We start from the raw sequence: 25,150 nt of genomic DNA, 5'->3' as shown, positions 1-25,150 counted from the left end.
GTGGCTGTCTAATGTGGGCAAATTGAAAGTAACGAACTCTTTCATTTCATATCGAACTATTGCTTAGCATTATCAAGCCTATTTCTCATGGATCGCCAAATAACGTTTAATTGAATCTAATAGATGGCCTTCTTGGATAACTTCTAGTTGCAAAAGTTTAATTTTCATCTGTTTTAATATTGGTTTTTATTTTTTTTTATTGTTTTATGATTTTGTTTTTGTTCTTTTTTGTGATTTCGTTCGCTAGCCTGATGCTTAGTCAGATTATGGACTTGTTTGATTCAGACATAACTTTTTAAATTGGAATTTGTTTTTTATTCTTGTTTTTCTATTGTTTCCCTTTTTTCCTATTACATATATCTTTAAAGATAGGTATAATTGAATCATAAGATATTTAATTGGATGTTTTAGAGAATTGGACATCATTGTTTTTATGAAAAATTGGTGATTTTTAATAGCTGCCCTCATCTTCTCCGCCGGCTATTATAGCGCTCCTATTTTTTTACAATTCAAAGAATTTGAATTGTATTGGTGCGCTGTGTTTTTTTAAGAAGTGTTCACACATTTTTCAATGGCTTTGATCTTTCAAAACGGGATTAACAGGTAAAGCCCAGCGGGCATTAATTTTCTTTAGAGGCCCAATGTGAGCTTTAGTAGTCCTTCAAGTGCTTATAGTGGTGCAGCTGCTGGGATGGCCTTAATTTAAGGTTAAAAGATCATTTTTAGGAGTTTTTGGCCTCAAAATGGTGCAGTTTTTCTTGTTTTTTGTGATTTTTTCTTTTGATTAGTCTTCGGTTGAAGCTTTTAAAAGTTGATGAAGGCGTTTTGCGAGACAAAATTGCTGGTGATGACCGTTTTGTGAGCTATATGTTTTGGTACTACAAACATAAACATGCAAAATGATACTAATTTTTGCATTTTTTTTTCAAATTTTTTTATGAAAGTTTTTAATTTTTTGAGTTTTTTTAGCGCTAGGTTTCAAGAAACCTCCTCTATGGTTTGATAAAGGGTTTGATGATAGATAACTGCATAGTTTTTAGTGGTAATGGAATTGTTTTCAACTTTCTGTCATCATGAATTTTAGCATTTTTCGACAAAACTTGCAAATTTTTTTTCATATTTTTTGGCATTTATTGTCATTATTAAAGATGTTTGAGTCCCAGGGGTCAGAAATCCTCATCAGGGGTTGGATAATAAGTTACTATAAAAATATGAGTTGCCATGGAATAGGTTTCAGCTTTTGAACATCACAAATTTTTTGCCATTATTTTTGGACAAAATTCGCGTTTTTTCTGGTTTTTGAATTTTCTTTTTTTTTTCAGTTTTTCCAGCTTCAGAGACCAAGCAGTTTTCTTTGAGGTTTGCTAATAGGGCATTGCATAGTTTCTAGTAACAATGGAATGGTTTTTAAAATTTTAATGTTTCGAATTTTAGCATTTTTTGATAAAATATTTCTTTAAGGCTTCCTAAAGTTTTTTGTCAGTTTTTGATATTCGTCCATTCTCAAGTGCGAGAAAACATATTCCACGTTCTGATAAAAAGTTACTGCATAGTTGTTAATTTCAATGGATTTTGTTTTCAACAATTTAACCTTTCGACTTTTTGAAGTTTTTTTGATTAAATTTGCAATTTTTTCACGTTTTTTTCAAAACATTTGTATTTCATTTATTTTTTTTTCTTGCCTCAGTAATCAGGTAACCTCATCCAGAATTTGATATTATGTTATTAAATAGTTGCTAGGGGACAATAGAATTGCGTTGTACATTTTATTAGAACGAATTTCTATTTTGTGAATTTTTTCTGAAAGTTGTTGCCTATCGATCTATGAGCAGTGAGTTTTCTAAAGCTTGCAATTGGGTTACTGGATAGCCTCTAAAAACACAGAAATGATTCCGAAGATATTTATAGTACCATTTTTAGCAAAATTTCCTTAATTTGCAATTGATTTTTTTTCTAAATTTTATTTTCGAGTTTATCGATCTTCAAGGGCCAATGAATTTTTTTCAGGTCTTGCAGATATAATACTGGACCGATTTCAGAAACGAAAAATGGTTTTGAACATATTTTTGAAGTACGTTTTTTAAGGGAAAAATATTGCTTTAGGATTAAAAGCTTCAAGAGTTTTAGCAATGAGTATATTTTTGTTTAGTTTTGATTCTTTTAGTTTCTCAATTTTTTGATGATTTTGTTTGTTCTGGCTGGCATTGTTCAATTGATCTGCTTGTCAGGTAGAGTGCGTCTGATATTTTTGTTGAATTCTTTGAATTTTATTTCAGGACTTTTCCTACTATGTTTTTTACTTCGTCTAACAAAAAATGTTTCGCTTTACCTCATTTTGCTGCTTTTTCAACATTTTGCGTGAAATCTTTTTGACTTCTCTAGGCTAGTTTCTCTCTTCTCTCATGCTGCTAAAAGTGATTTTGAACATCAGTTACTAAGGAAAGCACTTCAAAATGAACAGAGTCAGTATAAAAATTGAATTCAGAAATAGAAACGGGATAAACCCATAAAGCCCAATTTTAGATGCCCGCTATTTGAACGTCGTTCCTACAAGTCTTAGTTACCATCTCTAATGCTTATCGGTACGGATAGTGGCCCCTGTAGCCTTTCTCAAAGAGACAGAAGTATGTTCAACTACGAAATGCTATCAAAATAAATCGGACTTCAAAAATGTTTCTGTGCAAAAATCTTTTTTTAATATCTTCGATTCTTTCTATCCCAATCATGCTTATTGGAATCAACGGCGGCTATTTTCCGGCAATCTACCGGGTATGTTTAGTGTTTTGCTCGTTTTGTGGATCGTGCTATTAATGTGTCACTTAGTCTGATAAATGACAGGTCTCGTCGGTTTATTTTCAAGAAGAACGGTTTTAACAAGTTAGACACTATTTGTCTGGAAAAAATTTCAGTGAATGTTGTGGGTTTGAGTGTTCTGTAATCTTTTAATATCATCCTGGTTACTGTAGTGAATGATAGTTGTCATTAGCTCTGATGAGCCCTAATTGACTCTAATTAATGATTTCAATTGCTACCTTCCGGTTCCACAAATTTTTTTGCTGTTTGTTCTCATGAAATATTACTAAATTTCAATTTTCAGTATATTTTTTTTGGCTGTCCCCTCCTCGCTTGGTGTGATTTTTGACAGATTTAATTGGCTCATGACTAATGGCTAATGAGTCATAATTGAATGTCTTCAATTGCCTCATTTCATATCTAACCGTTTAGACAACTTGACAATATTTGTTTGAATGAAGTTTTATTGAATTTTTTCGTGCTTCTTGTTTCTTTGTGTAACTACGCTGTGATTGTAATAGCAGATCTCAACGACTTTCTAATTTAACAACTTCCCGAGTTTTACTGTGCCCAAGTTTTTCTGTCTATCGTTTCAAAACAAAATTATTTTGGCATCTTGTTGGGCTCTACGTTTTTGATGAAATTTCACAATAAAAATGTCAACGTCTGCGTGATATGAATACTGGAATTCTGTTAACTGCTTGGGTGTCTTGTTTTTCCTTTTTGGTTATTTGTTTTTTTGTGGCTCTAACAATGATATGATTTTTCTCGATACATTTTCCATTTAGCCTCAAAATTGCATAGTGCGACATTGAGGAAAGTCAACTTTTTTGGCATTTCAGTTTGGAAGTCGAATGTCAACATTATAGTTCTTAGTCGCTAGTTTGTTTCTGAAAACTGAGGAGAAAGTTTCGTTTTTCTTTTGCTGTGAAAACTCATTGTAAGCCTAATAAACATAAACATGGCCTAATAAACGTAGGAACACAAACCATGGAGAATTGCTGTTCAACCTTCTTCACCATGGAGAATTGCTGTTTAGCAAATTTCCGTGCATTGCTCAGACATGCTCAAAAGATTGAAATTGGCAGCAATTTTTATTGAAAATATTAATTCAGCGCGTATTGAATATATTTAGCTCTTTCAACTGAACCAAATCAAGCGGTAAACCAACTTGATCAAATGTGTCTCTGGAGATTACCCAAAGAGCATAATTTTGCCTTGGTCATAATAATTTTCTTAAAGTCCATTTGTGAAACTCAAACCCTGAAACAGGTTGTATTGAGAGCGTTATGTATCAACGGATTTTGCATGAATGACATGGTTTTTGCCTGTTGTATTGAACTTAGTCAATAGGTCGAATTGAGTAGTTGATTTAGAGCCAAAGAAATCAGAACCCCGACCACGGGATAAAAACGTGAAAAAAAAGTTGTTTGGAGGACGAGAAATAAAGGGAAATAGGGATAATAGAAGTGAAGCAATGTTGTAGGGTAGTTTCTTTAGAAAAGACAATTAATTTGCATGAATTTCATCGATTTAATGGATACTGAAACTCCTGCTTGTCCTTCATTTTATCCTTTTTTTCTTTGAATCTTTCGAGCTGCTTGTCCTTGAGTCAATCTGTAGAAGTCAATATTCCACGTACCAGTTCTAATGTCATTGCAGCAAAGTAAAGTGTATATTGCATTTAGTTGATAAATTCTTTCCGTATTTATCTTTTTTCAGACAAGTGAAGCCCTAAAATGTGAGTAATATTTCTGACTAAGATCTTCATGTGGCCATCTTTACTCTGCTTCTCTGTCCTGTACTAGACGAGCTAAGGAATTTATGATCATTGCTCTGTTATATTTATGATATACATTGTAGCTGTTGTACTGAACGTTGATCTCCGGCGTTGACCGCGCAAAGTGAAAAATTTTGATTTTCCATATTTTTCCATAATAGTCCAAAATGGTTAGCCTTATTTCAAAATTTGTGTAATTTCTTTTATTGCTCAGAAAGAGTTGGAGCTTGGACATATTTGAATCTCACCAGAGTCAAGCAAAGTCTAGATTGTAATACATGAATTTACCAAAAGACATGCAATTTGAAAATGAAATTATAGTTACTCGAAGTGAAGAATGGTAATTTCCTACGTAATTGACTCAATATTACAGGTATACGGAAATGGAAATCAGCGGTACGGAAATGTGCGTGGGCTGTAACATTGTGGAAAATCCACCTCCAGAATGCGAAGGATACATTGAGGTGGAAGAAGACAAGGATAAAGAGGAAGTGACCAAAGATGATTCTGAATCCACTGAGAAACCAGTCGTGGATGAAGGAAACAAGGGTGCTGTTGATGGGAATGGTGGGGGAAATGGAGGCACAAATGACAGTTAGTCAGCTTTTCGGTTCCATGTTATAGGGTTGAAGTAGCCCGACAGGAAATTATTCAAATATTTTTTAAGGATTATACTATTTTGTTTGCTCATTCAGTCTTTGAAGCAGCTGAACTCAATTGGCAGAAGTCAGATGGGTTTCTTTCTTCACTTTAATTCTTGATAGTCTTCTGTAATAACGTCAAATAAAGTCACTTTAAACCCTTAAAAGCCCCTAGAAGCCACCGCCTCACCCGACATCCGCGATAAAGCTGGTCCGATAAAGGTCCGCCCCAGCTAGTCTATTGACAGCAATTCTTAGACGTTTTTCGGCTATATTTTTGAATATCTATCAATGCAACAAATTTAAATTTGAAAAAAGGAGCAATGATTAGAGAGGTATTAAGATTTATTAATAGCCGCCCCCATCTCAACCGGGTATTAGAGCGCTCCTATTTGTACAACCCAAAGCATTCGGATTGTATAGGTGCACTGACTTTTTTGATCTGTTCTTTTATCAGCTTTTTCACGTTGTTGTTGTAGCCGTGAGGGAGTGAGGACTAAATCCCGGTTTGTAGACTGAGAAACGTGGCTGCTGCAACCGGTGTATCCCAAAGCTTTTTCGCGTTAATGAGGAGTCAATTTAAAGTGGTAATTTCAGTCATGCTGAAGTAGTAAAGAGAGCGGAAAAGTGTTTGTTTGAGGCATGATTTTTTTACAAACTACTTTTAAAGTGTACCGAGGAATTAGTGTTCGAGCGAATTTTCGGTTTTCGGAATGGAATTTTACGTGCTCCAATATCGCGTCTGTGTTTCTTCTCTTGAGTGCTATTAATGTGATACATATGTGTTCCAATTGCACCCATTTGCAATTGCTTGATTTCATCACTGGATAGTTAATGCTTTTTATTTGTTGAAATGTTTGTTTTCAGTGACTTCTTGTGTTCAAAAAGTATAAGCTAGTTTGTAGATTATACAAGAGTTAATGTTTTTTGCTGTCTTATTATATCGTGTCTTTTAAAAGTTTTCATTGATTGATAATCAGGAACAAGTTTAGCTAAGTAATGGCTTGAGTTAATTGGATTTTTTTATTACTTTGAAACTTTTATTACTTTTTGTACTGTTTTTCTTAGTTTATTACTTTTATTAGTTTTTCGAAAAATGAAAGTCTTAGTCTGTTTAATAGCCGCCCTCATCTTCTCAGCCGGCTATTATAGTGCTCCTTTTTTTTACTTCGTCGAACTTTTTTTCGCTTTACCATTTTGCCGCTTTTTCAGCATTTTGCGTGATATCTTTTTGACTTCTCTAGGCTAGTTTCTCTCTTCTCTCATTCTGCTAAAAGTGATTTTGAACATCAGTTGCTCAGCAAAGCAATTCAAAGTGAACAGAGTCAGAATAAAAATTGAAGTCAGAAATAGAAACGGGATAAACCCATAAAGCCCAATTTTAGATGCCCTCTATTTGAACGTCGTGCCTATAAGTCTTAGTTACCATCTCTTATGCTTATTGGTATTGATAGTAGCCCCTGTAGCCTCTCTATAAGAAACAGAAGTATGTTCAACTACGAAATGCCATCAAAATAAATCGGACTTAAAAAATGTTCTTGTATAAAAATCTTTTTTTTTCGATATTTTCTATTCTTTCAATCCCAATCATGCTTATTGGAATCAACGGCGGCTATTTTCCGGCAATCTGCCGGGTTTTTTTTAATTGCTCTCAAATGAAGCTTGTAGCAATTATTTTAGTCCTGTCGGCCTTTCTTTTTAATGCGATTTTTCGCCTGACCCATTTGACTTATCGTCCTCAAAAACGGAATAAACAGGTAGCACCCAGAAGGCATTAAGTACTCTTAGAGCCTTTCAGCTCACTAGTCTACAAGTATGCGATTCACAGAAACTGTTTTGGAGACTTATAAATAGCCGCCGTCAGTCTCTCAACGGCTATTATTTAGGCGCTCTTTTTTTTAAATTCACTCTGCTGTTTGATCACGTTTTTTGTTTTACACAAGTCACTACTTCGTTTGACTTCTGACTTACCTCACTCACTGGTTCAACTGAATGGTTTTTAAATGCTTTCACTCAATGTATTAAGCAAGATAGTGAATATAGTCAAGGTCAAAGGAGAAAAATCAAAAAACACGGAATAAACCGATAAAGCCCGGTCATTAAGTCATTGATGTCTAGGTTTTCAAAGTTCATTAGACTGTTTGCTAGCTGACATTGTTATTAAGCTTTTTAGTTTTCATGTTAGAAGCTGAATTAAGTATAGTTTTAGAATCCAGCTGAAACTGCACGCTAAATTAGAAAGCTTTTTGACACTGAAATGAAGTTAGTTTGGTAAATGAGGAGAAAATGTGGTACCTTTATCTCTTTTTTATTTTCTCGTACAATCCCGATGTGCTTCAAGCGCGTCTACGGGTTGAGGATGTGCATCAAGCCGCGACGGTGGCTATATCCCGGCACTCTTTTGGTTATGTTTTAAAGATTTGTGTTTATCAGCGTTCATATAGGGTCATGAGCTTTTTCGACTTATGCTGTCCTTGTTTGATATTGGAGTAAATTTGTTAATTGTCAGGTGATTAGTTATTTCAATTCTTGGGATTCTAATTCAGGACTTGCTTTGCTATGTTTTTTAACATATGTTCACGCTTTTCTGGGCTTCTTCATGTCATTGAGACGTCAAATTTGAGTGGTGGTTTTAATCACTAGTGTAGCGGAGGGAGCGAAAAGAAAGTAGGTTTGAAGCCTGATTTTATTGTAGAAGTTGGTATTTAATTTAAGGACAAATTTAAGGTTTTTCAAAAAAATTTCACGTGTGGCATTTGAGTGCTGTTTTCAGTGTTTCTTTTGAGTGCTGGTAATTTGGTTCATAATTTCTGTAAAAGCGGTTCTTTAATTTTGATGGAACTCATCGACAGGCAGCTGAAGCTTTTTCTTACTTCGATTATATTTGTCATATAATATTGTGGAAAAATTGATATCTTCCCGTTTCGTTCTGTTTTCTTATCGCCGAGTATCTATAGTGCTGTGTCCTTTCTTGCTATGGAGCATAAATGAACCTACTTTAGGGTTCGAGTTCACGGCTAGTGTTTTTCAAGACTTTGACACTATTTGTTTCTCAATTTAGTTTCATGATTATTTTCGAGTATGTGTTGTACTTTTAGCTGTCTTATCGTTTTATCTCATTAGGGAAAGGTCACATAGTTTTCTTTTATGAGTCGTTTTAATCGATTTAAATTTTTAGTTCGAAGCTTTATGTGGCTTTGACATTCATTTTTTTTAAATAGTTTCTATCAAATTTTTGAGGTTTTACGAGTTTTTATTGCTCAATTTATTGTCTTATCTCTAATCTCTTTAATGACAAGTGTCATGGGTTGCTAAGGATGCGTAAATTAATCGAAGTAATCGTGTTTTGCTCTTTTTCTTTGACTTTTACGCTTTTTAACTCATATTTCACCGGTTTTTAGTGAGTAATAGGTGAATTTAATTAGTCGTTTAAATTCACAGCAATTTTTTTTGAGACCTGCTTTTCGAAAAATGAAAGTTGAGTTTTTGGCCTTGTTTTTGTTACGGTCTTTTCGTTTAGTCTCAGACACTCAAAATTCTTTTTGACATAGTGCTGAGTAGTTTTAGTTTACCGGCTCCAACATTTAGCGAACGTTCTCTTACACAGATTCCAGTTGTTTTTGAATGATTCCATTTGTTTCAGATTCCATTAGTTTAAGTGAATTTGCAAATCCTAGCTAGTATTTAATTTAAGGACAAATTTAAGGTTTTTCAAAGGGAATTTTTACGTGCGGCATTTGAGTGCTGTTTTTTTTGTGTTTCTTTTGAGTGGTAGTAATATGTTTTATATTTTCTGTAATAGCGGCTCTTTAATTTTAATGGAACTCATCGACAGGCAGCTAGAGCTTTTTCTTACTTCGATTCTATTTGTTGTCATAAAATATTATGGAAAAATTGATATCTTCCTTTTTTATTCTGTTCTCTTATCGATGAGTATCTATGGTGGCTGTGTCATTGCTTGCTATGGAGCTTAATTGAATTTACGTCAGTGTTCGAGTTCACGGCTAGTGGTTTTTTGAAGACTTTGTTGAAAACTATTTGTTTCTCAATTTATATTCATTATTAGTTTCGAGTATGTATTGCACTTTTATGTGTCTTATCGTTTTATCTCATTAGGGAAAGGTCACATAGTTTGCTGATATGAGTCGTTTTAATCGATTTAATTTTTTCAGTTCAAATTTTTTTGTGACTTTGACATTCATTTTTTTAATAGTTTCCATCAAATTTTTGAGGTTTTACGAGTTTTAATCGCTCAACTTATTGTTTTATCTCTAATTTCTCTAAGTGTCATCGGTAGCTACGGATGCCTAAATTAATCGAAGTAATCGTGTTTTGCTTCTTTTCTTTGACTTTTACGCTTTTTAACTCATATTTCGGCGGTTTTTAGTGAGTAATAGGTGAATCTAATTAGTCGTTTAAATTCACAGCAATCTTTTTTGAGACCTGTTTTTCGAAAAATGAAGGTTGAGTTTTTCATCTTATTTTTAATACGGTCTTTTCTTTTAGTCTCAGACACTCAAAATTCTTATTGACATATCTAAGGACGTATAGAGTCAATGTCATCTCATTCTAAGGACGTATAGAGTCAATGTCTTTTATAATAGTTGATTTTTATGAATTCTGAAAGCAGTAAACCTTAGAAAAAATTTTGAGTTTTGTGGATCGTGTCCGTTGTTTGCGCTTAGTGCCAGGAGCTTTTTTGACTGTCTTAGATTAGTTTTGCTGTTGAGCAAAAGTCAAAAGCAGAGAGAGAATTTAGAGTGGTTCCAGTGCATGTGTCTTTCTGAAAGAACTTAAAAGTGGTTCCACTTCATGCGTTAAAAAATTTTGACTCCTTCAGCAAAAGTAGTTTGTCGCAAATATCCTAGCTAGTAAAAGTACGTTTGGAATTGTTCTGGACCATCTGAAGTACATATCAGCTTTTTAGATGCAATTACTAGCTAATTGATATTTCGTCCTGTTGGACGTTTTTTGACCGTTTTTGTATTCTTCATTTTTTATAACATTTTGGATTTTTTGTTGAGCTTGGTTGTTTTTGTGGTTTAGGTGATTAACTTAATGTTTGAGTTGTGTTTGTTGAAGAAAATGGAGTAATTTTGTTCGATTTTTGATCACCATCTATTTTATTTGAATTTTTTTACCTTTATCTCCTGATTTAAAGCTTTATGCAAATGCTTTTCATGTTCACTTTTTCATCGGCAGATGTTCTAAAATTCAGTGGTTGTTACCATGAAGTGGCCCTTCTTGTTTATACAGGGCCGTTTTTACTAAAATGATTGTTACACATTGTAATTTTTCAAGCTTGTTAAAAAGTGATTTCCCTCTATTGCCGTTTAGCTTGTCTCCGAAAGGAATTAAGTGGATGACTGAATGAGCTGATGAAATTTAGAATCTAACTGAAACTGCACACTGAGTTAGAACATTTTTTGAATTTTAGAAAAAAATTGTCAATTTCAATCTCTTCTTTTTTCCTGTTTCAATCCCGATGTGCGTTTAGCGCGTCAACGGTGGCTATTTTCCGGCAATCTATCGTTTATGTTTTAAAGATTTTTGTTAATCAGCGCTCATATAGGGTCATGAGCTTTTTCGGCTTATGCTGTCCTTGATTGATATCGGAGTGAGTTTATTAATTGTCAGTTGATAAGTTATTTCAATTCTTTGGATTGTAATTCAGGACTTGTCATGCTATGTTTCTTGACATATGTTCACTCTTTGCTGGGCTTCTTCATGTCATTGAGACGTCAAATTAGAGTGGTGGTTTTAATCACTAGTGTAGCGGAGTGAGCGAAAAGAGTAGGTTTGAAGCCTGAGTTTATTGTAGGAGAAATTGGTATTTAATTTAAGGACAAATTTAAGGTTTTTCAAAAAAATTTCACGTGTGGCATTTGAGTGCTGTTTTCAGTGTTTCTTTTGAGTGCTGGTAATTTGGTTCATAATTTCTGTAAAAGCGGTTCTTTAATTTTGATGGAACTCATCGACAGGCAGCTGAAGCTTTTTCTTACTTTGATTATATTTGTCATATAATATTGTGGAAAAATTGATATCTTCCCGTTTCGTTCTGTTTTCTTATCGCCGAGTATCTATAGTGCTGTGTCCTTTCTTGCTATGGAGCATAAATGAACCTACTTTAGGGTTCGAGTTCACGGCTAGTGTTTTTCAAGACTTTGACACTATTTGTTTCTCAATTTAGTTTCATGATTATTTTCGAGTATGTGTTGTACTTTTAGCTGTCTTATCGTTTTATCTCATTAGGGAAAGGTCACATAGTTTTCTATTATGAGTCGTTTTAATCGATTTAAATTTTTAGTTCGAAGCTTTATGTGGCTTTGACATTCATTTTTTTAAAATAGTTTCTATCAAATTTTTGAGGTTTTACGAGTTTTTATTGCTCAATTTATTGTCTTATCTCTAATCTCTTTAATGACAAGTGTCGTCGGTTGCTAAGGATGCGTAAATTAATCGAAGTAATCGTGTTTTGCTCTTTTTCTTTGACTTTTACGCTTTTTAACTCATATTTCAGCGGTTTTTAGTGAGTAATAGGTGAATTTAATTAGTCGTTTAAATTCACAGCAATTTTTTTTGAGACCTGCTTTTCGAAAAATGAAAGTTGACTTTTTGGCCCTGTTTTTGTTACGGTCTTTTCGTTTAGTCTCAGACACTCAAAATTCTTTTTGACATAGTGCTGAGTAGTTTTAGTTTACCGGCTCCAACATTTAGCGAACGTTCTCTTACACAGATTCCAGTTGTTTTTGAATGATTCCATTTGTTTCAGATTCCATTACTTTAAGTGAATTTGCAAATCCTAGCTAGGTTCGAAGTTTAATGTCTCTTTTTCAGCCATTAGAATTATTTTCTGGCAAAGTTTTAGGATATACTGTGGATAGGGGTTTTGGCTTGTAGTTATGAGGTTCGTTTAGTTTGGAGCCACTAGTTTTCGATCATTTTTGCCAATTTTCTTCAGTTTTTTGCTTGTTCTTGGTTTTTCTGTCATTTGTTTGCACAACGCTGTTGTATTGGTACTCTTTCTAAGGACGTATAGAGTCAATGTCTCTATAATTGTTGATTTTTATGATTTCTGTAAGCACTAAACCTTGGAAAGATTTTTTGAGTTGTTTTTGGATCGTGTTCGTTGTTAGCGCATAGTGCCAGGAGCTTTTTTTGACTGTCTTAGATTAGTTTTGCTGTTGAACAAAAGTCAAAAGCAGAGAGAGAATTTAGAGTGGTTCCAGTGCATGCGTCTTTCAGAAAGAATTTAAGAGTGGTTCCAGTTCATGCGTTAAAAAATTTTGACTCCTTCAGCAAAAGTAGTTTGTCGCAAATATCCTAGCTAGTGAAAGTACGTTTGGAAGTGTTCTGGACCATCTGAAATACATATCAGCTTTTTAGATGCAATTACTAGCTAATCGATATTTCGTCCTGTTGGACTTTTTTTGGACCGTTTTTGTATTCTTCATTTTTTTATAGCATTTTGGAGTTTTTTGTTGAGCTTGGTTGTTTTTGTGGCTTAGATGATAAATATATTGTTTGAGTTGTGTTTGTTAAAGAAAATGGAGTAATTTTTGTTCGATTTTCGATCACCATCTATTTTAATTGATTTTTTTACCTTTATCTCTTGATTTTAAGCTTTATGCAATTGCTTTTCATGTTCACTTTTTCATCGGCAGATGTTCTAAAATTCAGTGGTTGTTACCATGAAGTGGCACTTCATGTTTATAAAGGGCCGTTTTTACTAAAATGATTGTTAAACATTGTAATTTTTCAAGCTTGTTAAAAAGTGATTTCCCTCTATTGCCGTTTAGTTTGTCTCCGAAAGGAATTAAGTGGATAACTGAATATCGGAGTGAATTTGTTAATTGTCAGTTGATAAGTTATTTCAATTCTTTGGATTGTAATTCAGGACTTGTCATGCTATGTTTCCTGACATATGTTCACTCTTTGCTGGGCTTCTTCATGTCATTGAGACGTCAAATTAGAGTGGTGGTTTTAATCACTAGTGTAGCGGAGTGAGCGAAAAGAGAGTAGGTTTGAAGCCTGAGTTTATTGTAGGAGAAATTGGTATTTAATTAAAGGACAAATTTAAGGTTTTTCAAAGTGAATTTTCACGTGCGGAATTTGAGTGCTGTTTTGAGTGCTTGTAATATGTTTCTAGTATAATTTCTGTAATAGTGGCTCTTTTAATTTTAATCGATTTGTTTCGAAGTTTTATTTTTCAGTTCCTCGGTTTTATCTATGTACGGTTTTCTCTGTTCTGTTGTTTTTCTAGCTTGTGATAGTCAATTCTTTATTGAAGACTTCTTGTTTCATGTTTTCTTTTGCCATACTTGTTTTCGAGTTATATTTAATTGAACGAAGTTCATAGCAATTATTGTAAACGTGTTGAGCGTTTATGTTTATGTTCAGCTTATGTTTATGTTTAGCTTGTGCATTATTTTTTTTCTTTTTAGCTTTTCCCATTGTTTTTAGCTCATCGGTTTCCTATCGAGATATATTAGTTTTTAGCTTTTCCCATTATTTTTACGCTTTTTGTTGCAAAATCATTAGTGTGTTGAAGAATGATGTTAGTTTTATTTACTGGCTGGTTTTGGTCTCAGTGGATTTCAACTTGAAGTGGGTTTGGGAGTCTTTCGGCTATGTCTTTTGTATGATACTTTCTCACACTCCATGACTTACCAAGCTGGCTTTAGTAGTGTTGCAAGTAATTGTAGAGCGCAAGGTCCTGGGAAGGCCTATCTAAGAAAAAGGCCAGTTTAAAAGTTGTGATCACAAAATAGTTCAGTTTGTAGGTTTCATTTTTGAGCTTGTTAGATGGCCCTTAAATTGACGATTTTTGCCATTTTTCTAGTTTCTTTGAAAAGTTTTTTTAGTTTTACGATTTTAATTTTTAGGGGTCAATGAAACTATTTGGGGCCTGAGGATGGGTTATTTGATAGCTTCCACAGCAGTAAATGGTTTTGACGATGTCAATATTACAAAATTTAGCGACTATTTAATAAAATTTGAAAAAGTCTTCAGTTTTTCTAAGTCTTCATTTTTTTTTCATATTTTGTCCTTTAGGCAAACTCTTTAACGGATTGAGAATAGTATACTGGATAGTCTCTATAGACCACAAACAGATTTTTTCAATAGATTTATGTATCACAAATTTTAGCGGCTTTCAAAAAAAAGTTGTCTGATTTTAATTTTTTCAATTTGAAGTGTCTGTCTTTGAGTTTATGGATCTTTTTAAGGTTCAGTGAAACTTTTATAGGTCGTGAAGATGGGTTGCTGATGAGATCCTCGGAACAACTCATTGGAATTTGCAATTTTTGTTTAAATGTTTGTCGTGGTAATTTACTGTTTAGCAGGCGCTGTTCAATTCGTCTGGTGGTCAGGTGCAGTAGTTTTTACTTGTTAACTCAATTCTGTTAATTGCATTTCAGGACTCGGCCTGCTTTGTTTTTTTTTGTTTCTTCGTCTGACGCTCTTTGTTTATTTTACATCTGTTCACGTAGCAAATTTGAAAGTCAATTTTTCTGATTGAGTTCTTCCTCTCACTAACGGCGTTTGCGCGCGTGAGATTATTTCTCGCTCTCTCTAGCAAAAGTTTTTGAGGTCATTTTCTTGATTAGATTTTGATCATATTTGACTTACCGCACTCAATAAAAATGAGTTTTAAACTTTAAAGTTGAATTTGAACTAGTTTAAGGTCAAAGAAACTCATGTAATAAAGGTCCCTAATAAAAAGGCGTTTGCGGAGTGAATTTAGCAAGCATTATTGTTAATTTATCGCTGAGTATTTTTGTCACAGCTTTTTGAGCTGCATCGATTTATATCAACTTTTTATCAACTTTTCAATTTATATCTATCTGTATTATACGGCACGGAAGTCTATTTTGCAGCTATTCCGGCAATCTGCCGGCTATGTTTAAAATGTGTGCTGGTTTCGTGATTTTTTTTTACGAAACCGAAATTTCTGGGGTGTAAAAGGAGTGGGTATTGTTTTAGATGAACTGATGCTGCTGCTATTGGTAATAGTGTTCGGATTCTTCCTGTTTGTGGCGGTGTTTGTACTGATTGCTCTTATCATAATCCGAGTGGCAAGAAGGGACGCGTCTGAAGAATCAGCTTTAAATGCAATCTGTAAGAATGACCGACTTTTTAGCCGACTTTTCTTTATTCTTAATATTATAAAGCTATAAACTTGTCTAGGGATAGAACTGCCGCGGTAAACTTGGAGAACAATTCTAACCACCTCGCGACATGTAGTATTCCTAGTCAGCTGTTTTTCCGGCTAGAATTCTTGATAGCATTTGCGAATTGCTCACGTTCCTTTTTGCGATAAACATTTGAATTTGTCAAATTAAAACCAAATGGGCTATTTGAATGGCGGAATGAATCACTGAATCAATGCTTTTAAACAAAAGTTATGAGCATTTATAAATCAAGTTTAAAAAATCAGGCAAACAATTCGACTCCAAGATCCTATCGGAACTCTCATAAAACAAACGTTGCACAAAATGATGTTAATATTGGTAACACTTAATTCAAAGTTTTCTCAATTGTATTTAGGTTCGGTCCCTTTTCCGTGTCTAGTGCAAACATTTTGTTTATTTCAGGTCCACTCTCCAGTAGTATAAAAAAGAACCGGAAAGGAAGTGGAACTGCTACTGAACAGAAACCTGGACACATCACTACTGCTGCTAATGACACAAGTTGGTCTTTTTAGTTTCTTAGCAACTTTTTCCGAAATCGAATTTACTTTTAATTACTTGAACTTTACATGCATTTATCATTATTAGTTCTGATTTTCACACATAATTTGTTTTAGTTGTGCTTCCGGAAGTCATTGTCGCCCAACATCCTGGGTGAGTAAATTTTTGAAGGTATTTCGACGATTATTTCAATCAGTCAAGCAATTCAGTAAAAGAAGTGGGAAGTGTGTTTCCTTTATCTTGGTAGAATGACAATAGTACAGGATGTTTAGACATGCTTGTAACGGTATACAGTTTGCATGTAATTTGGAAACAAGATAGACTAATGATAACAAAAATTGCCAAAGTGTGTCTAGTGTTGCTAATGAATATTACCACACGGTTGTTATCGCCTCCGAGAAGTTATCAAACTCCGAGGTGTTATGATAACTTCGAGGGCGATAACAACCGTGTGGTAATTTTTTTAATCAACACCTGTTGTGATCATTTTAAAATTCAACACAGTGTTATTGGTTTTTCATTTTTATTTTTTGTGGACAATTACCTTCTCAAAGGTAAGTAATATTTCTTCGGATCTGTTCTTCGTTTTGTCCTAATGCCCCCCCTCACACACAAACACGCATGCACGCACGCACGCACACACACACAAAAATACACACACAGCAAGACGCACACACACAAACACACTTACACGCACACACAAACACCACACACCCACCGCACACACCACCCACAACACACACCACACAAGTTTTTTTAGACTACAAAATTATCAAAGTGTCCATCATAAGACTACGATTTTATCACCACTCTTTTATCAACACTGTTTTCTTAGTAACAGTGGCGATAAAAGAGTGATAAACTCGTAGTCTAATGCTGAAGTGTTTTTCCAGTGTCGATCGGGCATTAAAATTTATTACACTGGCAGTTTATTCAACTGCTATTATCGCAACAGGTGTTGATTAAAACGATTTTACTTTTAGTTTTCAGAAAAAGTGAAATGGCAAAACTGGGTGGCATTAAATTGTTGAGAGATTAGTACTGTATTAGGGATTTAGAGAACCCAGGTACCATTTCATCGATTACTAAATCTTCGAGGCAGAGATTTTAGACTTAAACATTGAAATCAGAGAAAAAATAGACGTTCACTTCTTTATGTCTAAGTTCAATCTTTCAAACTAAGAAATCTAACTTCGGACATTTGAATCTATAAATGATCGACTGCTTCGCTATCGGAGACGGAGAAGTTTGGTTTAGTTAATTCCTGTATTTTGTAAGAAAACTTCTCTTTCTCTAGTCTGCAAAACTTTACTCCTAGCTTTACTTTCAAGTGAAATGCAACACTTTTTAATTGCTCTCAAATGAAGTTTGTAGCAATTATATTAGTCGTGTCGGTCTTATGCGATTTTTCGCTTGACCGATTTTTCGTCTGACGCTTTTAACTTTTCGTCCTCAAAAACGGGATAACAGGTAGCGCCAAGTGGGCACTAAATGCTCTTAGAGCTTTTCAGCTCAAACTGTTTTGGCGACTTATACTTATGGTGTGAAGGGCGGTTCTTAGAGGTTGAGGACACCCCCACTGTTGACCCCCCCCCCCCCCCCCCCCCTACTATTGCCCCCTCAACACGCTGTTGCACCCCACCCCACTGTTGCCAACGCTCCTCCCCATCAACCCCTCGGTGGCTACTGACGAACAAGCGATCGCTAAAAACACGCAATTTTATGCCAATTTTTGCAATATCGCTAAAAACACGCATTTTTATACCAATTTTCGCAATTTTAAGTTTTTTGAAAATTATTGTCATTTTTTGAGTTTTTTCAACCTCAAGTAACCTCTTCTGGGGTTTATAATAGGTCACTGAATAGTTTCTAGTGGTAGTGGAATGGTTTCAGCATTTTAACATTACTAATTTTTGCATTTTTTTGACGAAACGTGCAAATTTTTTCAATTTTTTTGACGTTTATTTTTCATTATTGTCATCTTTCCAGACGCAGGGGCTAGAAAACGTCATTTGTTTGTTAATAGGTTACTGAGAAAATTTTTTTTGAAAGATTTTGTCAGTTTTTCGGTTTCTCCGGCCTCAAAGGCCGAGGAACCTCATCCAGGGCTTGGCAATAGGTTACTGTATGGTGTCTAGATGTAATGGAATGTTTGTCATGATTTTAAATAACGAATTTAGTGATTTTTTGCATTAAATTTTGTTTTTTGCATCAAAAAGTATTTGCATTTTGTTTCAAGCCATTTGAAAAATTTTGTCATTTTTTTTAAGTTTTTCAGCCGTAGGTGTTAAGAAACCTGCTCTAAGCTGTTATAATAAGTTACTGCATAGTTTTTATTGGTAGTGTAATGGTTTCAACATTTTGACTTCACGAATTTAAGCATCTTTTTGACAATTTTTGCAATTTTTTTTTTCAATTTTTTTGATATTTACTGTCATTCAGGTTTTTCAGACTAACAGAAAATCTGCTTAGGGTTTGATGAAAAGTCACTGGAAAATTATTTTTGGCCATGGATTAGTTTCCAACTTTTATTGTAGCAATTTTGCAGTTTTTTTGTGCAACTTGCAATTTTACAGATTTTAATTTTTGTTGTTAGTTTTTAGGTTTCTCCAGCCTCAAGAGGCACATAAACTCCTCTAGGGTTTGATTATAGGTTATTGTATAGCTTCTAGATGCAATGGAGTGTTTTTCAACATTTTAATATCAGCAATTTTAAAAGAAAACCTCAATTTTTTCAAGTTTTTTGAAACTTCTTGATCATTTTTTCCGGAACCAGGGTCCTAGGGGCCTCCTCCAAGGCTTGATAGTAAGCTGTTGCATAGTTTCTAGACTTAATCGAATGGTTATCAATGTTTTAATGACTTCAACTTAAGCCATTTTTTGATAAAGTTTAAATTTTTCAAGTTTTTGTAAAATTATTATGTACCAAGTTTATGGATATTTATGAGCCAGTGAAACTATTTTAAGCTGGAAAAGGGTTTTCGGGATAGTCTTGTGAGACATTAAAATGGTTTTGAAGATTTAAATATTATGATCTTAGCAGGATTTCGGTAGAATTTGCGATTGTTTTCAAAATTTTTGTCTTTTTTTGTCGTTTTCTTGAGTTTAACAATCATTACTGGCCAACGAGGCTTTTCAAGTCTTGCAGATAGTTTACTTGACATAATCGCAGAGACAAAAAATAGTTTTGAACATTTTAATTGCAAAATTTGGAATTTTTTTTAAAGTTTGCTATTTAAAATATCAGTTTTTTATTTGATTTTTTTACTAACAAGGCTATAAAACTCAAAGTTGCAGAGTTAAATCAAGCTAAAGCTAGCGTCACTAAACCGACGAAGCCAACCGCTCGCCGGTTGCTTGAGAGCAATTTGCCCGAGTTAGCTTGTTAAGGTTTTACCCGTTGGTTCTCTAAATGCGTCAGAACAAAATCTTAGTCTCCTGAGGGCATCGTGCCCAGCACTCGGGCGCAAGCGCCCTCGTGTCCTGGCTTTAAGTCCCTCAGTCGACTAAGATTTTGTTCTAACTTGTACTTAATAAGCTGTTAATGCATGCTTCATAGAACTGCTGAGGTTATTTAATTTGATTTTTAAGTTTTGAGTAAAATTTCGGCCTTCCCCTACCCTACTGTTTGTGCACCCCCCCTAACTTCCACTTTTGATGAGCCATGAAAGTAAGGTACAACTTAAGTCAGTCCCACGGCATTTGTTTGGGAGCAATTCATCCGACGCTTGTCGGTTATGTTTAATTGCTCTCAAACGAAGTTTAGTAATTATATTAATCTGCGGTCTTTTTAATGCATTTTTCCGCTTGACAAATTTTTCAGCTGACACTTGACTTTTGGACTTCAAAATGGGGATAAAAAGTTAACGCCCGGAGGGCATTAAGTTAAGTTCTCTTAGATCGATCGCTAGACTCTGTTTCGAGTATATGTTTGCGATACATAATTTCAAGGTTCGTAGATTTTGACCCCTGTACCAATTCACCTCACCCCCTCGCCAATTCATCCACCCCACGCCCGTTCTGTTTCCCTAAACCTTAGCTAGCTAGTGGCGAAAGCAATCACTTGTCAATCCTTTGGCAATACATTTTAGACCAATTGAAATTGATTGACGCTATTTTGCGCTTGCTGTTTTTTTTACAATGCAAATTTTATTTTTATTGCTGCAAAGCTGGAAGCTGAGCGGAGCTATATAAAGGTGCTCTTGTTACAATTCAAAGAATTTGAATTGTATTGGGGCGCTGTCTTTTTTTAAGATCTGTTCACACATTTTCATGATTTTTGAAGTCAAATTGGAGTAGTGATTTTGGTCACGCCGAAACAGGAAATGGAGCGAAAAAGCGAGTGGTTTTGCGGCGTGAAATTTTTTCGCTCTAATTTTAAAGTAGAGTGAGAATACGGTGTTGGAGCAAAAATTCGCTTTATCGGTAGTGGTTTTTTGTTCACATGCGGCAATTTCACTTTGATTTTTACTGTTTTTTCGATTTTTTGGATCGGATTTTTTTCTAAATGGTTTTTCCAATCCAATCATAGTCCGTTCTAGGTATATTTTTCTGTTTAGTCAATGAAAATTATTTGAATTGTACGTCAGGACTTGTCCTGCTATGTTTTTTTTTGTTTCGTCGTCTGACGCTCTTTTTCGGTTTACATTTGTTCACACACCAAAGATGAAAAAGTCAAATTTTCGGAATGGTTTCTTCCTCGCAATAACGGCATTTGCGCGCGTGACGTCATTTCTCTCTCTCTAGCAAAAGTTTTTTGCGTGATTAGATTTTGATCATGTGACTTACCTCACTCAATAAAATGACTTTTGCACTTTTAAAATTTAAGTTATTTTGAATAAGTTTCAGGTCAAAGGAACGCATATGTGTAATACGGGTCCCTAATGAAAAGACTTCTGCGCAATGAAATTTAACAAGCTTTATTAATTTATCGTTTAATTTTTTTACATAGCTTTTTGAGCGCCGTCGATAACTTTTTCAACTTATATCTGTATCTCTCTCTCTCTCTCTCTCTATCAAAGTTTTTAAGATAAGTTGCGTGATTAATTTTTGATCATACGTGACTTGCCTCACTCAATAAAATGACTTGCACTTTTAAAACTTTAGTTTAACTTGAATTATTTTAACGTCAAAGAAATTTCATATGTGCAGTAAAGGTCCCCAATAGTGGTCTGTGTTATGAATTTTAACAAGTTTTGTTAATTTATCTGTGTTATGAATTTTAACAAGTTTTGTTAATTTATCGATGTTTTATCTAGCTTTTTGAGCGGCGTCGATTTTTTTAAATTTAGATCTATTTGTTTCTATCCGTATTATACGGCACGCAAGTCTATTCTTTCGCAGCTATTCCGGCAATCTGCCAGCTATGTTAATATCTGCTGTCTTATGTTAATGATTTTTGATAAAAATTTTAGTTATGTCAAAAGGGTAAGTAGAAGGAAAAAGTGAGCTGTTTAACAGAGTGAATTTTTTCAGCGTGAGTTTTTTCGACTGATTTTTTTAATTGCTCTGGAGCGAAGTTCATGGCAATTATTGTAAACATGTTCATCTTTTTTATGCACATTTTTCGCTTGATAAATTTGCGCTTTTCTACTAGAACGTTCTTTGACTTCTCAAGTGACTTTTCACGCTTTCGTCTTTCATTTTTGAGTGATCTCTATTGCTCTCACTCCGAAGTACAGCTTGTTGCTAATATAAAGTCGGTTGCAGCATAGCAAAAATAAGAGCCAAATAGCACAGTTGGCAGTGAATATAGTTATGAAGCGGGAGGTCAATGGTTCAAATCCCGGTGGGGTGAAATGTTTTTCTACCCTTGTCGCTCGAGAGCAATTCTTCCGACATTAGTCGGTTTGTGTTTAACATCTATTATTCAGAGTGGTACAAATTATGTAAGATGTGAAAACGGTGTGTGAACAAAAATTCTCTCGTTTGGGATTTTTTGTTCACAAGCAGTAATTTTTCTTCTGTTCGTTTTTTACAATTCAAAGAATTTGAATTGTATTGGGGGCGCTGTCTTTTTTTTAAGATCTGTTCACACATTTTCATGATTTTTGAAGTCAAATTGGAGTAGTGATTTTGGTCACGCCGAAACAGGAAATGGAGCGAAAAAGCGAGTGGTTTTGCGGTGTAAAATTTTTTCGCTCTAATTTTAAAGTAGATTAAGAAAACGGTGTTTGAACAAAAATTCGCTTTCTCGCTAGTGATTTTTTGTTCACATGCTGCAATTTTACTTTGATTCTTACTGTTTTTTCGATTTTTTTGATCGGATTTTTTTCTAAATGATTCTCCTAATCCATTCTTGGTTCATTCTAGATCTAGTTTTTTTGTTTGAACCAAATTTCCATTTCTCGCTAGTGGTTTTTGTTCATATGCGGCATTTTGACATCGATTTTCTGTTTTTTTTTGTTTGATTTTTTTTTCGGAAATGGTTTTCCCAATTCACTCAAAGTGCGTTCTAGGTCTAGTTTTTTTTTAGTCAATAAAAATTCTTTGAATTGTACGTCAGGACTTGTCCTGCTATGTTTTTGTTTTTTTTTCTGGCTAGTTTTTCAGTTACAATGAATCTTTAGTGGTCTAGTTTTTAATTGCTCTAGAACGAAGTTTAAAGCAGTTTTTGTAAACTTGTATGTCTTTTAATGCAAAATGCTTGCTCTACTGTTGTTGCGTTTTTGTGCTACCTTGTTTCTTTTGATTTTACTTCTCGAGTGACTTTTTCACGCGTGACTTGATTTTTTGCGTGATGTAAATTGCAAATAATCAGAAATCAAGTCTGTTGCTGTAACAAAAATCGATTGTAAGATAGGATATTACTGAGTCCTGATAGTCGACTGGTTAATGCTTCAGTCTAGTACACCGGAGAGCGCTTGTTCAAGCCCCTCACTAGCGGAATTTGCTGCGCCCATTAAAGTAATTAAATTGCCTTGCCATTCATTAGAGAACAATTTGTCCGACGTGTGTCGGTTTATGTTTTAAAACAGCAGTTTTTTATTTGTCATTTGCAGTGAGCTTGAACCGGTTTACATCAAGTTTTTGAGCATGATTGACTCTCCAAATGATTTCTAACTCTGAATTTAAGATCATTTGAGGTTAATCTCAAATCCTTCAAGAACAATAATTGACTCCATCGTGATTAAGGTATTTAATAAGGAGGTAACGAAAAGAATTAGGCAGATTTTTTCTGAAAGATTTGATTTACCTAAGTAGGTTTATGAGTTTGAACTGCGAATCCATCAACTTAGATCTGTATCTGTTTCTACTGCAGGCAAGTCTATTTCGCAGCTATATTCGACAGTCTGTTATTATCCAATTTTAGATAAGAGCAATTCCAATTGAATTGGTAAATTAAATGTTAGCAACAAAGGCTATTAGCAAAATGAGGCAGTAACCTGAATTCACTGAAAACTACTCATTACTTTTTGATATAATGCATTGTAAAAATGCGGTAAACTGAATATTGGGGAATAATTTTCAGGCGGAACATGTACAGTAGGCAGCTTTCAGACACAATAGTTCAGTTGAAGCTTTTCGAATTGAAACCGAGCGATATTGTGGCCTCTGCACACGACACGACGTCCAACGAGGACTTACTGGAACTGCTCTCAGCCAGGAGTCCAGACGAGCAGATCAAGTGGAAAGTTCACATGGTACACAAAATATACGGAGGTTAGAGCATTTTAATTTATTGATATTTTGTAGAAAGGCTTTGAAGAATATTCGCTGTGATGTTATGGCAATTTTTGACGAATACTTAATGGTTACATCTTCAGAGAATATCGTTAACCAGTAGTCAGAGAATACTTGTCCAATACGCTAGTCGTAAGATTTTTTAACAAGAGCAATTCTGATCTCTCAAATAGACGTTCTTAGCCTGCCCGATTCGACTAGTATTCAATCGTTACGTTATTATCCCGAGTTAATTTGATAAGGATCTGGCTGGATTTTTGGTAAGTTCTAATGTTGCTGTATTGATGTCTTTAGATGCACAAACCTGGTCACTTGAACCCGAAGTCAAACAAAAGTTAACTCGCTACTTTCTATCTCTTGAAAAGCCAGCACAAGTCCAACTTGGAAGAGCTTTTTTGGATATCTTCAAAATTGACGCGCATAACAAGAAGCTTAAGATGGACGAGCTAGTGAAGCTAGTTATGAACAACAGCGAGACCACAGTTTACAAGCTAGTTTTGTCTACATTCCAGAATTGCATGGATTTGAGAGTCGTCGATGCGATTTGTGACGAGCTTTTCACCTCTCGGAAACGAGCTCAGCAAAATATCAACCTCGATACAATTATGGAAGCCACTGCCTAATAGGGGGATGGGCCCCACCTGTGTGAAATTCGTATGGTGTTGAATGGATTGGATAGACGTTCTTGGCTACAAGAGTAATCAAAGATTGGCCTCTTGGCCTTTTAAGCTACGTAAATTAAAAAAATGGAAATTAGTTTATATACGAGTGCAGAGTTGAGCTAGATTATTCGGATTTTTTTTCCGTTTGTACCGCCTCACCCCTTCCGCGGAACATAACGCACCCCAGATAGAGAGCGCGTGCATTACATAGTAAATAATTATGTGAAAATAGAATACGTGCGCAAAGGGTGCGCAAGTAGTATGCTGGGGACAAGTTGCAAGTTAAGCGGGGGCACAACCGGAAAAGATCCGATTATTTAATAGATGTCTTTAATTATTTCTCCTGTTGTCACACATTTCAGTTGATTAGCTTATGTGATTAAAGCTTACATTCTATTCTTCCGTTGCAAGTTCTAAATTTGTATCTTATCATTAGAGTACCTCGTATGAAACAAGAACAGAATCTGTGTTAAGGGCATACACTACTTTGGAATAATATCTACGAATTCATGTTTGGGTTAGCAGCTCATGTTGTGCTCTGTGCAGTAAATAGAGGCAATCAAAATTTATTAAATTTGTGCAAATCAAAATTTTGTATTTAGGAATGACATACGAAATAAAAATTTGATGTTTATTTATGTTTTTAAACTTAAAAATGTGCACTTTTTCCACATGCTTTCCAACTGATTGAAGCAAAATCAATTTTCAAAAAATAATATAGTATTAAAATCGATTGACGCAAAAGCACAGAAATTTTTTGAAATCTCAGGTTGCAATCTTTCGTGTGTGCATTCTTTAACATGCAGTACCATTAACTTGCACTTCATAAATTGCAACTAAAGCTTTTCAGGGCAGAATCAGTTGAAATTTGCGTTTCCAACAAAGGTTCCTATAATGATT

At 34.6% G+C, this 25,150-nt stretch overlaps 1 protein-coding gene across 1 annotated transcript in view; it reads left to right on the top strand.

Moving 5' to 3' along the window:
* LOC142341599 (uncharacterized) overlaps positions 1-24,884 on the top strand; it is a 46,059-nt gene extending 21,175 nt beyond the window's left edge. Inside the window, exons 3-8 of the mRNA XM_075392680.1 lie at positions 4,947-5,167; positions 15,199-15,333; positions 15,810-15,905; positions 16,022-16,058; positions 23,377-23,567; positions 23,883-24,884. Coding sequence (XP_075248795.1) covers positions 4,947-5,167; positions 15,199-15,333; positions 15,810-15,905; positions 16,022-16,058; positions 23,377-23,567; positions 23,883-24,211 — 1,009 coding nt within the window. The 3' untranslated portion in view covers positions 24,212-24,884. The remainder of the gene's footprint in view (positions 1-4,946; positions 5,168-15,198; positions 15,334-15,809; positions 15,906-16,021; positions 16,059-23,376; positions 23,568-23,882) is intronic.
* The last annotated feature ends 266 nt before the right edge of the window (positions 24,885-25,150 follow it).

This window comes from Convolutriloba macropyga, chromosome 6 (assembly GCF_964194025.1).
Source record: "Convolutriloba macropyga chromosome 6, txConMacr16.3, whole genome shotgun sequence".
NCBI lineage: Eukaryota > Metazoa > Xenacoelomorpha > Acoela > Convolutidae > Convolutriloba > Convolutriloba macropyga.
This window is presented reverse-complemented; position numbering and strand designations above follow the sequence as displayed.